At 48.0% G+C, this 15,408-nt stretch overlaps 1 protein-coding gene across 1 annotated transcript in view; it reads right to left on the reverse strand.

The window, feature by feature from the left end:
• Window positions 1-15,408, reverse strand: part of LOC149371970 (uncharacterized) — a 41,287-nt gene that overhangs the window by 9,478 nt on the left and 16,401 nt on the right. Inside the window, exons 2-3 of the mRNA XM_089585543.1 lie at window positions 3,873-4,240; window positions 1,192-1,453 (exon numbers count right to left, since the gene is read on the reverse strand). Coding sequence (XP_089441669.1) covers window positions 1,192-1,453; window positions 3,873-4,240 — 630 coding nt within the window. The remainder of the gene's footprint in view (window positions 1-1,191; window positions 1,454-3,872; window positions 4,241-15,408) is intronic.

A 15,408-nucleotide genomic window follows, 5' to 3' on the forward strand; every position in this document is an offset into this window, starting at 1 on the left:
TGAATGAACTGGTCGGATGAATTCGCGTCCCTGGAGCTTGAAGACACGCAATCGCCAGGAGCCGAAGGCAAAGGCTCATGGATGCCGAACAGCATACATCGGCGGGGAGCCGTTTTGTTTCTTGTTGTGGTCACGTCGCAGCGACAGTGATTCGTCGTGAGGTCACATCTTGTCGACGGAGTCGAGTTTTTATGCACCGATTGTTGTGTCGTGCGGTGCATGGGGGCGGGGAGACGGCCGGTCGTCAAGTCAGGCATGGCCGGAGCAGAGCCGGGTGGAAAGATCCAGACGAAGGCGGAGGGAAGTTCACGAAGATCCAGGACTTGGATGAGGAAGAACTAGCGCCTCCACCTAAACTTAACGCGGTGGCAAGCCGAAGAACGGAACGACATGATACGATGCTTTAATGGCCAGCGGGCCTAGCGCGAGCGCTTCCACTGCCCGTTAAGTAGTATTCTGCTCCATAACAATAGAGACTTAGCATAGCGGATACGTACTAGCGTAGACGTGTACCGATTAACCGGACGCTGGTTGCGCACGCGCAGTGGTAGGGGAGCGGCAAGAAGGGACCCTGCGCGTGCGCAGCCAGCATACCTCTCCTGTAATCACTAAAATCTCCCCTCTCTCTCTTTCTCTCTCTGTTATACGTCTACTCTTTTACGTCTCCACTATGGTAAAAGGCTCTAATATGTACTCACCGTCCACCAGCCGGCCACAAACCAATACGCGCTTAGCAAGCTGGGTATACCTTGCTCGCATATACAACACTTATATAGGCATAATTAACCGTGCCTTTCGGACTAATATCGCAGGTCACATAGGTTCTGTCTACATCTTGTTTGCTGACTGTTCACGAAAGCAGTGATGCCTGTCCTACACACAGCCTTGATTCCAGCCATGGCTTGCCAGAGTCCTTCTGCAAAGTGCACCGAGCTCGCATCAGTCGCAAAGTTAACTGTGGTGTTTTCCGGGAATGAAAAAAAAAAAAAAACCGGGCATGCACCACTTTGGAGATGTCCGAAGCAATGCTGCCAAATATGCATTTTCCTGACGGTGTCCAATGACCTCAAGCACTGGAGAAGAAAAGCGACTGAGAGAATCTGTTCGATGGAGCTCTGCCTCAACCACGGACTGGCCGCGCTCTCGAGTACATGCTATCGTGCCATGCGACGGAGCCGAGTGCGTGCTTGCCTTCCGTCGGCAGCGCCACCGTGGAGCCCGAGCACAGGGCGCTGAGCACGTCCTCCCAGAAGCGGGCCGTGTCCACGCCGTCCAACACGGCCACAGTGTGCTGCTGGTCGCCGCCGACCGGCTCCGTCCACTCCCACCGGTAGCGGTTCAGGCAGCGCTCGGCACCCAGTTCGCAGGGGCCGTCCTCGCCAGTGACCTTCAGGAGCGACCGCCTGTCCGCAGGAGGCGCCTTCAGCAGCTCCCTGCCGCCGTCGTCCCCAGCCTGCGGGAGTCACGCATCACCACTGCTTCAGTGACGTCAGCAGAGCCACGAAGTTGCGGACAGCTTACACCAGGCTTCCATGAGGCAGGTGGCAAGAGGCGGATTAGATGTATACCAAATGTCTTTCGCCTCACTTTTGGCCGCCAATATGGCGGCCAGCGCGATGGCGGTGCTTTCCGCCTGTTCAAGACTTGTGCCTCCGCACTAGCACAAGCAGGCCCCTCAAATTAAAGTAAAACATCGTCAGTTCGATCCGTACACAGTATTAAAGGGCATGCACGTACTATGTTACGACGACAAGTAGGTGTGGGATTCCTAATCAACCAGGATATAGCCGGCAACATAGAGCATTAACGAGAGGGTGACAGTTATCGTAACTGAGCTTAATAAGAGGTACAAACTGAAGGTGGTACAAAAGCGCTTGCATGCATGACCAGATCGGCAAATTCTATGAAGACGTGGAATTGCAATAAGCAAAGTAAAAACACACAGTATTGATGGGCGATTTCAGTGCCAATGCATACGCAAGAAGCAGGCTGGAGACCAAGCAGTGGGCGACTATGGAATAGGCTCCAGGGATAGGAGGGGGGAGTTATTAGAAGCTTCTTGCGCGAACGGGAGAACAGGATTCAAAACTTAAATCAACGCTTAGCTTTACGCGCCCCCCTGCCAGCACAGTGACTTATAGCACGCAAGTGGCGGCTCGGGTAATAGCGGGGCTCCCTTGCCTCCACATGCGCAAAGTCACTATCAAGGCGCTCGATCTTCACTCGTATACAATGTCTCAAACCGACGAAGAATGTCGTTAATAATGCAACAGGCCAATACACCGGCCTTCTGCCTCGTCTTTTAACTCTTTCCAAACCGATAAACTGAGGTTTATATAGATGGCCTAGGATCTGGCAGCCTTGATGCGATAGGTAGCATAAGAAGGTTCTCGCACAGCTGCCCTCACCGTTCTATCACGTTCCTATGTGGCACTCGCGGTAATACAGGACGTACGCCGCTGAGGGTGGCGCTGGTGCAAACTCTCAAGGTTCGGTTACACTACACATAAATTCCCCCGAAAGCAGAAGACTGGACAGCCGTCGCTGGAAAGCATAACACACAGTTATCTTAAATTTGGCACGGGTCTCCACAAAATTTGGCCCATCCATCCTCTTAATTTGAGCTTGGCAAATTTGGACCAAAATCGATCCATAATTGAGCGTGCCCGACATGATGGAGACCTCCCAATTCGTCCCGGGCCATTGCCAAAATTTGACCTTGGCGATTTTGGAATGCTTTCGCACTATAGTAGGTTTAACCAAGTTACAACCCTGACAATTTTTCACGTGGGTGACAAAATGTGACGAAAAATGAGGAAACGAAAACAATGCTCGGATCATTATTACTGTGGTTGCAGCCAACGTCATGCTGCGGTTTCGTCTTTCCGTGCAGGTGCGCTCCTTTCCTCATCTTTTTGCCACGTTTTGTCACCCACGTAAGAACCCGCTCCAAGAAATGGTTTGTTTTTTAACAAAGGTATTGAGGCCACGCTCACGCAGTCATCCCCACGTACGACCCTGCGCTCCGACGATTTGTCACCTGATCGGGATGCTTGCTAATAAGCACATATTTATTAAACTTTGCTTTAGATTCTAAGACTCAAAGCCAGCGTCTCGGTGGTGAGCCCAAATGTCAGAAGCGCCAACCTCAGAACTGTCGCTCCGTTACAGGATTCGCTGTCTTTTGCGTACATTGTGTAATGGAAAACCGTGCTCAACCCCATTCGTTCCGCAGTAAAAGTCCAAGAAATACATGGTTCAAATAGACCCTTCCCTCTCCACCAACCCTTGAGGACCTTTTGTTATTTTGTTAAAACGAAGTTATTCCCACCACCCACCTCATCCTACCCTCATACATACGCTCCTGGTATCACAATGGGATTTATGAGCCTGACAAACGCAGTCAAACCAAAATGGATGGAGCTGCGCACGAGGTATCGTCTTTGCCGAAAGTAACCACAGACTGCCCCTACCGCTTCGCGTGCTATAGAAGACTTATAGCCCACAGTAGGATATAGCGACGGTGCACGTTCACGTCACGCAGGTTGCCCTCGCAGCCGACGAGGGCTGGCGACCGGAGCGCCACCGCTCCGCCGGCAGCCCGCTTCTTCCGCGTTCACGGCCACCTGGTCACTTTTGGAAAAGGCCGGTACGTGACCGTTGATGGTGATGCAACATGCACCATTGGTATTAATACACATGCAACATGCACCATTGGTATTCCTGATGGAAGACTGGAGGTCAGTGCAGCTGAGCTGTGGGTGGATGAGTTTGCGTTCCCATAACCAAGTCCACCTCGTCAATGGGCCTGTGCTTGCAAATACTGATCGCGCCTAGGTGAGAAGCGCTTAAGGTCCAAAGCGCATGCCAACCTGGAGGGCATCCGCAACCTGGACCGTCCTCTTGTGCGGCGCGAAGCGGCCGGCCGTTTCGCCGTCCACCACAACGCAGCATGAGGGCGGCACCTCGACGGACGTCGCCGTGGACGGAACCAGCGGCGTGCAGCGTGTGGACAGCCGCGCGGCGGCCAGGAAGGCCAGCACGGTGTCGTCGGGCGACGTCGTGCAGGCGGCGACGTCCGGAGGCGCCGAGTCCGGCGGCTCAAGCAGCGCCTGGGCCAGCCTCGCCGAAAGCTGGTCCAGGTCGCCGAACGTGCGCCGCCGGCTCCTGAACACGGTGGCCCCGTGGTGCCGGCGCCGCTGGAACTGCTCTTCCAGTGCGGCCAGCACGTCGGTGCACTCTGCGAGGAGAGACCGCGCACTGTAAACAACACTGCATCGCAACATCCGAGGTGCATCGAATGACTTAGTACAGAGGCTCGCGAAAAGCAGCCGTAACATACGCTACAATTATGGACAAAAGAATTTCTGAACGGAAAATGAAAGCAATTTTTTCATATATTGTAAGCTTTCACAATAAAAAACAAAATATCCACAGGTCTCCCGTCGGCAGGCTTGCATTTTTTTGCCATCAACGTTTTTTGGTATCGTCAAAAGCGTTCCCCATTAGTTTTCCATGGCAGTCTGTGGGAATCCTGGCTTCCCGCCGTTGCCTTTGCGCGGCTGTTGCCGGCTTCCCGCGTTGTTCTCTTTTCCTTGCTCCCGCCTCAGCCGGCGGAGAGGCGGCTGCGTGACTAAACACTGTCATTTGGCCACAGCTCCGCCCCGGCTCCCCAAGGGCCTTTGCCATTGGCGCCTTTTGGCGGGATTTAAGGACCCGCTTGGGCGGCCGCGCGCCGCGCGACCGTCCGATCAGAGGCAGGAGAGAGAGATCCTTCCGAGACAGCGCAAGGTGCGTACGCTACTTTTTGTCCGAGCCGGCCTTTGCCGTTCGGACCAGTGCATACTCGAGCTCGCCAGCACGGGTCCTCTGACCTGCAGCGGCTCGAGCCTGTCCAGCGGGGTCCAGCGACCTCCGACAGGCGTAGCTTGCGTTGATTGCCCACTCTTTATCGCAACCGGCCCAACGGTTGACACGAGAGAGAGATCACAGCATTGCCGCGGGGACATTCTCCTGCAGCGGCGCGCTAGCGCCGCGCATTGCTCTAGTCGCTTCGTGAGCGCTGCGGAGCCTTGCTTCACGCGCGCCCCCGGGTAGGGGGTGACTATTGAGTGTGTGTGTACCTGCTGGAGGACGTGAACTTGGAGGCCTATTTCTTGCGGCGAATCGCTCTCCTCCAAGCGGAGGTTGAGTGCGCCGCAGCGGTGCCGCAGGGTGTGTGTGGTGACGGCTGATCGGGGCCCTTGGCTCGCGCGAAGCCCGAACCCACGGCGGTTGGTGGCCTGTGTCCACTCAGAAACCCACAAGTCTTAACTGCTCAATGCGAGCGATGGAAACACTACAAAAGAAATATTTTGCTACATAACTGAAGAATCTTTATCTTCAATATTTCCAAATCAGCACCTAACAGTTCTCCAAATATTCAGTTTTTTTCCAATAATGTGGGACATGCACAGCTTTCTGGCTCGAAGCCGAAAGTGTAGATTAATAAATTGTTTAGTTTACAATAAATTTCTTCAGCACAAAAAAAATAAATAAATAAAAAACCTCGCACCGTACGCAACAATCATTTGCGCTTTCCTTCTGCTTCCCTCTTCCGAAAGCCCGGAACCCTAGAAGTGAATGAGTTACCTCTGGCTCTGACTTATGTAAAACGCAGTAAAAAATAATCCAGGCCAAGTGAAGTTGAAATTCTTAACATTTATTGAAATTTCGGCAAATTGAGTTTTTTCCACGGAGCCGAGGCAGAAGGCGACATACATGTCCCCTGACTGGGCCTTCGGCATCAGAGAGGATAAGCGTAGTATAACAAAGCAGCAATTAGCCCATATGACCTAAAAAAACGCGCAGCCCGCTACTCAATCCGAAATCCGCGGTATTGGTAGATTCCTCACTTGGTGCGTATTACGGCATGCTAGGTGCACTGTACAGGCTGCCGCATATGCTGATCAAGTGGTCTCACTTCACTGCTCTGCAACTGATCTAAGCGACAATTTGCTAGCAAAAGAAACAAAAAAAAACTAGCGCAGGCTGCCACTTTCTGCTTCTTGTCCCTTGTCCTTTATGAGCGCTAGAGAAAATGAATTTCGAGAACTAGCCCAGTTACATGCCTTAATTAATTAAAGACTGGTATGTCGCATAGGAATATTTGGTGGGCTCTCGAAATGTCAACACTTGAAAGGAACATCGAGAGAAATGTCATGAAACGTTAACCCTGATTAGTGAATTTTGAGGAACAGAAATGGCGCAGCAACTGTCTCATTTCTAGGTGGCCACTTCAATCACGCCTTGAGGGAAGGGAGGAAGGTGAGTGAAAGAAGAAAGAGGTGCCGTAGTGGAGGTCTCCGGAGTAATTTCGACCAGCTGGGGATCTTCGATGTGCACTGACATCGCACAGCACACGGGCGCCCTTTGCGTTTCGCTGGTGCGTGCTCCTTTTATGGGCGGATCGTGACATTGGGTCGGCAGGGAATTTATTTATTTATTTATTTATTTATTTATTTATTTATTTATTTATTTATTTATTTATTTATTTATTTATTTATTTATTTATTTATTTATTTATTTATTTATTTATTTATTTATTTATTTATTTATTTATTTATTTATTTATTTATTTATTTATTTATTTATTTATTTATTTATTTATTTATTTATACATACTGCAGCGCAATTATATGCGCTATGGCAGGAGTGGGAAAAACACAAAATGCAAGGAAACAAAATACAGCAAAATGTACAAAGTGATCACTACAAAAAGTTAAAATCACAAATGAAATATCAAACAAGAAAGGAACTGTTAACGACAGGGTAAGAATACACAGCTATTATGCGTCTTCAACGGCAGTTACAAAGTTTTGAAATGGACAAGAACGAATGGACCCAGGTAGAGAATTCCAGGCTTCTATCGAACGGGGAAAAAAACTGAATTTGAACAAATTAGCATGAGCAAAATACGGTATCAAATTAAGCTCGTGATGGCTTCTTGTAGATGATAATGGTGGAAAGTTAATGTAGTGGTTAGCTGAGAGCCTTACTGAGGAATTGACGATACAATGTAAGAATTTTAATGATTCAGTGTGGCGAGGGGCAGACAGCGTGGTTAAATTCAATGAGAGAAGTGTAGAAAAGGGTGAGAAATCGCGATCAAAACGATGACATATAAAACGCACAGCTTTCTTCTGGACTGCTTGTAACATGTTAATTTCGAATTGCTTGTACGGGTTCCACACTACAGCTGCGTAATCAAGAACAGGGCGGATTAGAGATTTATACAACAGTACCTTTGTGTCTTTTGGTGAATTTGGTAGCGTGCGTCGTATATAACCTAGTTTTTTTAGTGCTTTATTACATACGTAATCAATGTGTTTAGACCAAGACATGTTATGCGTGAATATGACACCAAGATATTTGTACTGAGAGACCCTATCCACCACACGGCCATTGAAAGAGTAACTAAAATGGGAAACGGAAGATTTGTTACAAAAAGACATGAGGACAGTTTTGTCGAAATTAATTCTCATTTGCCAGGTACTACACCAACTACAAAACATAGCAAATGACTCTTGGAGGTGACGATGATCAGTAGGGTCATTAATTACTTCATATAAAACGCAGTCATCAGCGTAAAGACGAATGTTAAAAGAAATGTTATGTGGCAAGCCATTTATATATATTAAAAAGATTAGTGGTCCAAGGACGGAGCATTGAGGCACTCCTGACGTTACATCAACAGCAGCAGAATGAGAAGAATTATAGGATACGAACTGGGAACGAGATGAGAGAAAGCTAGAAATCCAATCAACCAAGTGAGGATTGTTTAGTATAGCATTTAGTTTAGCAAGAAGCTTGGAATGTAGAACAGTATCGAATGCTTTCGAGAAGTCTATAAAAATGGCATCAACTTGGTTACCGACATTGAGGTTATGTAATATATCATGAGCAAATTCTGTTAATTGTGTTACCGTACTAAAACCGCGCCTAAACCCATGCTGAAAGTTAGATAGCAAATTATTGGATTCAAGAAAAAGCATGATGTGTTTATGAATGACGTGTTCCAACATTTTGCATGACTGTGATGTCAATGAAATCGGTCTGTAGTTCGACAAGCACTCTCTATCACCGCATTTAAAAAGAGGGAGCACTTTGGCTAATTTCCAAGAAGAAGGAACGGTAGCAGATGCTAAGGACTTGTTGAATATGATGGTCAGATATTTCGAAGACCACATGGAGTAATGAACCAGGAACGCATTGTGTATTCCATCTGGGCCGGTACATTTCTTAACGTCGAGGTTTAATACAAGATTTAGGATGCCATCAGTGTTTACGACAACATCATTGATTGCTGGAGAAGAAATTATATTAGTGAGTGGCGGAATGACGTTGTTATCCGGAACGAACACCGAGTGAAAATATTTGTTGAAAGCATCCGATATTACAGCCGGCTCACTGATGACGTCATTATCTAATCTGAACGAAGTGGATGAAGTATCACGAGGTAAGATGGATGACCAAAATTTTCGGGGGTTAGTTCGCGCAGGTGGACACGAAAAAAGAAATCCTTGGCCATGCGCAACTTGAGATTAAGCTCTCTTTTTGCCTTGTGAAATCTGTCTAAGGTTATGGGATCGTTGCTTCTTCTAGAACGCCTTAGCATACGAACGCGACGAGATAAATGCAAAATGTCTCGAGTCATCCAAGGAACATTAGTATTTCTTTTCTTAGTTTTAATAGGAACAAAGCGTTGGACACAATCCTTGACAAGACACTCAAAGTAATTAGTAAGAACATTTACGTCATGGCTTGCTGAGAAAGCAGAGAATGTATCGAAACGATCAGCTAAAACCTCAATAATGGAATTGTCGTCAGCACGAGTGAAGTCAGGAAAAGTAGTAAACAAATAGGGTGATTTGGAGACTGGACAAGAGAGTGAAACTAACACGCCTTTATGGTCTGAGAGCCCATCAATTACTTCACAAGAGAAGTCATTTTGGGCCAAAGTAGAGCTTAGAAAAACTAAGTCGAGGATGGAATTCAGCCTAGTAGCACTAGAAACAACCTGAGTTAGTCCAAACAATAAGGAAATGTTTATTAGTTCATTACAAATTGTAATGTCACGACCAAATGCAGACAACGATGGCCAGTGGATGCCAAGAGTGTTGAAGTCTCCCAAACAGATAAATCTTGATGAAGTAATGTTGATCCTGGTCATGAAATTTGCGACAGCGTGAAGGACATCAACGGAAGAACCAGGTGGACGATAAATAACACTGATTAGAATACTATAATTGTTTAGATAAACTTTGGACCACAAGGATTCTGTATCAGGGGGAGAAGGCAAAACTGAGAATCGTAAATCCGATCTGATGCGAGAGATGCGAGAGAGCATCGCCTGGAAGCTCAAGGATCCTCCTCCGCCCACGGTGTTCACGGGAGCCTCTGCAGGAAAGATTCGCCGACCCCTTTTAAGGGATGGTAATGGCTTTTTGCCGATTAGTTACCTATACTAACTAAAACAAATATATCACGCATCGGTCAGCTTTGTACTGCGTAAAACGATATAGCGAATGAAAGCGGACCAGACGTTGTGATGACGCTGTTGTGAGGCGACAGATGCAACACCAGGGAAGACGGGAAGCACGCGTTCGAGCACTATAAACACAGTACGGTATAGTTTGGACCCTCCTGAACCTTTTACTTTGGACATTTTATGTTTCGGACACTTGCGTTGCTTGTGAGTGAACGTATGTGTGTTGCATCTGGCGACATCGGTCACCGTAATGTGTTTTGTCTGTTTTGTAGAGGGACGGCTGTCCCTTGTATGCTCCAAGGTACAAATAAACTTCTCTTCATGAACTCAGGGGTGTACTACGTGGGCGTTGCCGGACCGGTAACGAGGGGGTACTACGGCAGCGGTACTACACAGGGAAACGCAGGTAGATGGCCTTTCCTTTTAGGCCCCAACTCAACACAGGCGGAGGAGGTCGCTATCGCGTTAGCTCTCTCGCACCAAAATTCGGAAGTAATCGGTACCGCATTTCACCGAAGGGAAATGCGGCATTACAACACCGGCAAAAAAAAAACGATAATTCATTAGTAGGATATAATATGCGCCGAAATAAACTGAAAACTGCGTTACCGAAACAAGTGTCCAATTTTCAGAACATAAAAACCGAAAACTAACTAGCCCCTAATTATATATAATATCTGGTGTAGACAAATGAAGACAGACACGAGAAAAAGTAAAAACTGAAGAAAACGCTGAGGAGGCAGCGTATGAGTATCGTGCGTTAACAATATCGAACGAATAATGCGTCATTAGCCATCTTCGCTATATCCGGTACAAATTTTTGTTACATCCGGATATCTACTTATTTGATGCCAACGCATACTGCGCAAGAATACAAATCGTTTGACACCACTTCGAAAGTCCCACGTCAATTAGTTTGGCTGTAATGGACGTTTGAAGTTTCAAGAACTCACTGTTTAAGGAACCAAAGGTCATCGGTGCGAATCTCAATGGTAAGCTAGGCTTTGATTCGACGCAGTAATCCTATGCTCCGTAACGTGCTGATTCGTTTGATAGCGCTCCGAACATTCTACGCCAATTAGATGGTCCACAGTCAGTGTACCAATGGTACCACTCACTGGTCTTCCTTGAATGACCTTGTGTCTAATACTAACGCGACCTTGAGTAATGAGAGTATTAGAGCTAACGCTCTAAAAGTGGAGGAGACACTTAGCTCCACCTTAGGGGTATGACGCCGTAGCGTTGATTGTGTAATGCCCACATACGCGGAAATGGTCATTTTTTGCTTTAGAGTCATAGATCCCTGGTAGTCGTCATACCGCTCCTCGCGCAGTGGTGCAGCAGTTAAGCGATGCGTGACTGCCCTGCAGTGGCAGGTGCTGCCACCTGGGGGGATTCTGAGACCCAGGTTACTCTTCCTGAGCAACCTCTCGCGACCAGTAATTAAGCTGCCACCTGCCACAGTAGTCAGTTTGCTCACAATCCGGTGGGCAGGTTGTGACGACGCCACATGGTCACGTGACATAGGCTGCCCACCTAGGTTGCTTCTCCGGGAATTTTTCGCTCACAACACCGACGACGACGCCGCCGGGTATTCTGAAGAACGGGAGCCTCAACGTTATCGCGTTAATTAAAAAAGCAACCAGCTGGCAAACCGGAAGAGGCATGAACCCCGGCTGCGCTGCAGAGGAAACAGCTAGAGAGAAGGGACCATCGCGCCTCTACATTAACACCACCACCGCCACCTGAAGGATGTAGAAAGATGGTGCCAGAAAAGCAACCAACACTTGCCTTTACTGCTGGCGGTGCTCATAGACTTTGCAGAAGGCGCCTGGAAATACTGTTTTTCGACCAACTTCCGCAGGAAAGCAGTTTTGGCACAGCTCAAGTAGGCGTCGATCTGCGCGCGACCGAACAGCAGGCAGCCACGGTTCCCAGCCAGCGTGCAGAGCGTTGCGCGACTACTGCCGTGTCTTCGTATTAGAGCCGCCAGTTCGAGCTGCTTTCGCAAAGCACAGGCGCGGAGAGAATTCAGGCGAAGTATTAGCTTGCAGTGCACGCCCTCGCCAAGGAACCATTAGGTCAGCCTCATTCGGTGGCCACGGTTGCAGCACGCTTCCACATATTAGGCAAGGACTTGTTGTTGTTGTTGTGACTGAGAGAAGGATGAAAAGGAAATTGCACGGGCCTGCTACTGGCTCGAGCCAAGCCACCACCGCTGCCACGTGCAGACAGAGGAGAGTTAAAAGATCAGAGCGCATACACACCATAAATAGCGGCGCGCTGCTAAGATGATGATGATGATGATGATGATGATGTCCTCAGGCTGAATGGCACATACCCACGGCGGGGGATTGGCCAGGGTGATCCTCCAAATCACAGGACTTCGTTCTTCTCTTAACCATGCAGAAAACAGGCGCGGCGGAACGCTTTCATATACGGCCGAAAAGTTGGACTACACATAAATGGTTGGTTGGTTGGTTGGCTGGCCTCAAATAAAATGGCACGTACCCACTACGGGGGAGTAGCTAAGACACAGGCGGTGAACTGGTGGAAAGAGGACAATTTATAGAGGAAAGGGAGTAGTAATAGGGTATAGGCTGACAGAAAGAACGACGCAACGACAGGGGACCCGTTAGCTGGGAGATCGAAGACAGGACGATGGCTTTTGTGCAAATTCGAATGCAATGCGTGTGATGGTTCAATTTTGCACTGACTGAAATAGAGCGAAAAAAGAATAACGAATAAATTTTGAAAGAAAAATAAAAATGAATAGAAATAATAATAATAATAGTAAAAAAGAAGAAAAAATTAGCATGGGAGTCGCTGCGTTTCTAGGAGAAAATTTTGAACAGCACAGCGCGCATTCCTGTTGCTTCGTCCAAGCGATGAAGCGCCAAAGGAAAGAACAACCGCAGTGGACACAGACAGACCCAGCTGGTGAAACGCAATTTTTAATAGGCACCTCCTCAAAGAAGAGAAGCAGCGGCAGAACAGCAGGTAGGTAATGATCCACTGTTTCAGGCTCGGCACAAAATAGGCATAGTGGAGAAACCGCCAGACCAGATCTGTGGAGGTAGAAATTTAGCAGAGGAACTCGTCATCGCAAACGCGTGAAAGAGACCTCCAGTCTGCGCGAGCGCCAGTCTTTGCTACTCCAAGGATGCAGGAGATGCTGAAATTCCGGAGATTATGTAAGTGCCGAGGCTGAAAATTTCTGAAATAATGTGAAACTGCGAAACCTCACCGCAGCTGTATATGCGCAGGTTGGCAGGACAGCAATTATTGGGCTGCAGAGAGAGGCCCTTGCTAAGGAATCGGCAACCTCATTTAATTGAATGCCCATGTGCCCCGGTACCCAAAGCAACCGCACCGAAGTTAGATGGAGCGGGATCAGCAGCTTAAAGAGGCGCAATACCCGAGACTCAGTGGGTGATGATAATGTAGTGCAGATAGATAGAGAGTGCGTCATAACCAGCACCACAACACGCGCGCTCGTGTTGTTGTGCTTGTCTCAGTCTTCGTCTTTTTCTCGCTGTTTAATATGGATAACAACCAACTAGCCCAGCTTTATGCTCTTCTGTAGGAAAGCCTAATCGAGTATGCCAGGTTTTTTTTGTTGTGCTTTGAAAGGAGTAGGACACACCATCATTGGTAAGCAAATCGAGTATATAAGAGGATGATGAGCAGCACACTAGAAAAACTTAGCGGACTGCTAGGCAGTGCCCAACCTGGTTTGCAACAACACAGGCATTTGGTCGACATCGCTTATCACGACTTATAGCGTTTACTTAGCGTTACCTAGACATCACGCCACCCCCCGCGATCACACGTTGTCGAAACAGTTCCGATTCGGTGACGTTAATTCCGGTCGTCACTTCCGGTTTGGTAAAGTCATATGGTATGTGACGTCACGCTCGCTCAGTTTTTTTTTTATTCGTCATTATCATTACTCCGTGGGACCACGTGATATATGTCTGGCCACGTAGCATTATCCATTCCGAGACACAGAAAATATAGTATACATTTGGTACCCAAGTGCGGCACAGGACGGCCCCAAACGAGCCAACGAGTTCCTTATACTATTTCAAATTCAAATTCTTTATTTCTGCCTTGTAAAGATACAGACAGCGGAGGCGCAGAGAAAGCTATATCGCATAAAATAAAAAGAAAAAAGTTCCAAACAAGTATGAAAAGATTAACACGTTCATTGCAATAAATACAATGCAGTGACAGGTCGTAATTATGCACAGGGAACTGAAGGCAGCCTGGACGACACACGAACTCCTCATGTCATAGACAGTCCGGCACGATGGGCACGAAGGTTGCCGCGGTAGGAAACACTGGCGTATACAAGAAATTCTTAATACAAAAATTCTGCCCGTAGATATAAAGCAGACAAGATAGGCGGTATATAAATGCCAGGGAACCGATACGGTCATATTAGACCCGAATGTTATCGCACGCTTAAACATTTAGTCGTGTGCTGCTGCGAGCAAGAGGTTCCTGCGCTGAATTCGTCTAAATGCTTGATGAAGTGCGGGCAAGATTTTTCTGTACACCCATGGTTCTTTAGGGAAAGCTACATAGGCCGCGAACTTGCGAGTTCGCTGTGGCGGTGCTCCGAGGAGGCACAGAGACCGAGCTAGAGCAGTTGCCTAGCAACCGCCGCAGCTGACGGACGCCGCGCGCTCGCTGCGCCATCCGGCATGACGTCCCACCACGCGCCTCGCCGCGGAGCCGCCGCCGCCGCCGTTTGGTATGACGTCACACCGCTTGCCTCGTCGTTGCGCTCGCTTTCGCCACGTGTATCCTGGCACAGCCAAGCTAAGCCACTGCCAATTTTTTCCCAATAACGCGACGAAAATATATAGTGCCAAGGGTGTCCGCAGAACTTTTTCACGGGGGGCACCCGATGGCCGGGGATGGGGGAGGCGGTAGGTTAGCACTAAAAAGGCACTATTTGTGGTCTAAACTACCCACATGAAACAACAATTAGAAACAGCAAATTAGCGCTGGGCTCGGAGAACATACATTTGATTTTATTAATGAACAAAGAATTAAACTTAATAAGCAAAATGCGAAAAGTTACTATCACCTAAGCGTGCTAATCAAGCTGTATAGTTGTCTTCTGCTAGTGCATAAAATATCCTATTTTCTAGAGGTGGAAGGCAGCGCCCCCCCCCCCCCCCCCTTTCGCCACCCCTTCCGGACGCCTATGTACAGTGCTCGGCTTTGATAAGTTAATTAATGCCTTGTCTATTGTCCGAAAATCGACGTTCCATATAAACGGAGGAAACTTAATTGAAAAAGTTTGGTAGTTGCAAAAATTGTCCATAGTTCGGTTTGTTCGCATTAACGAAGTGCATATGAATAAAGCACGACAGTATACCGCTGTTAGTCTGTTCTAGCTTATAGCGCGCTGTCATGTCGCCGCCGAAAGAGAGACTGCTGACATTCTCCCCGCCAAGGGTATGTTCCATAGTATGCAGAATCGACAGCAACAACGCAAAACGCCGGGCTCAGCCCACCTCCTCGACTTTATTCTCCATAACGGAATTTCAACTTCGAAAACATGATATAATCGAGTTGAAACATAGCACGGAGGTGGAAGGAGTTTTTCGAGCAGTGAAATAAGGGGGGAAAAAAAAAGAAAAAACAGACCATTTACTGCGAAAGGCGATGGATTTCATGGCAGAACACACAGCGGTTTTGCGCAGGGCGCCAAACGAGGCACCGAAGGCGGCAATGCCGAGCCAGCTTCAATGCCTGACTGCTACATCCTCATTAACTCAACGCGATGAAGCGGCAATTGAATTTGTCATTGAGCGATACACGATAGTGGATAGTTGCAGTGCACAATACAGGAATTCTTTTCC

Source organism: Amblyomma mixtum, chromosome 1, assembly GCF_055824585.1.
Source record: "Amblyomma mixtum isolate Tamu chromosome 1, ASM5582458v1, whole genome shotgun sequence".
NCBI classification, from domain to species: domain Eukaryota; kingdom Metazoa; phylum Arthropoda; class Arachnida; order Ixodida; family Ixodidae; genus Amblyomma; species Amblyomma mixtum.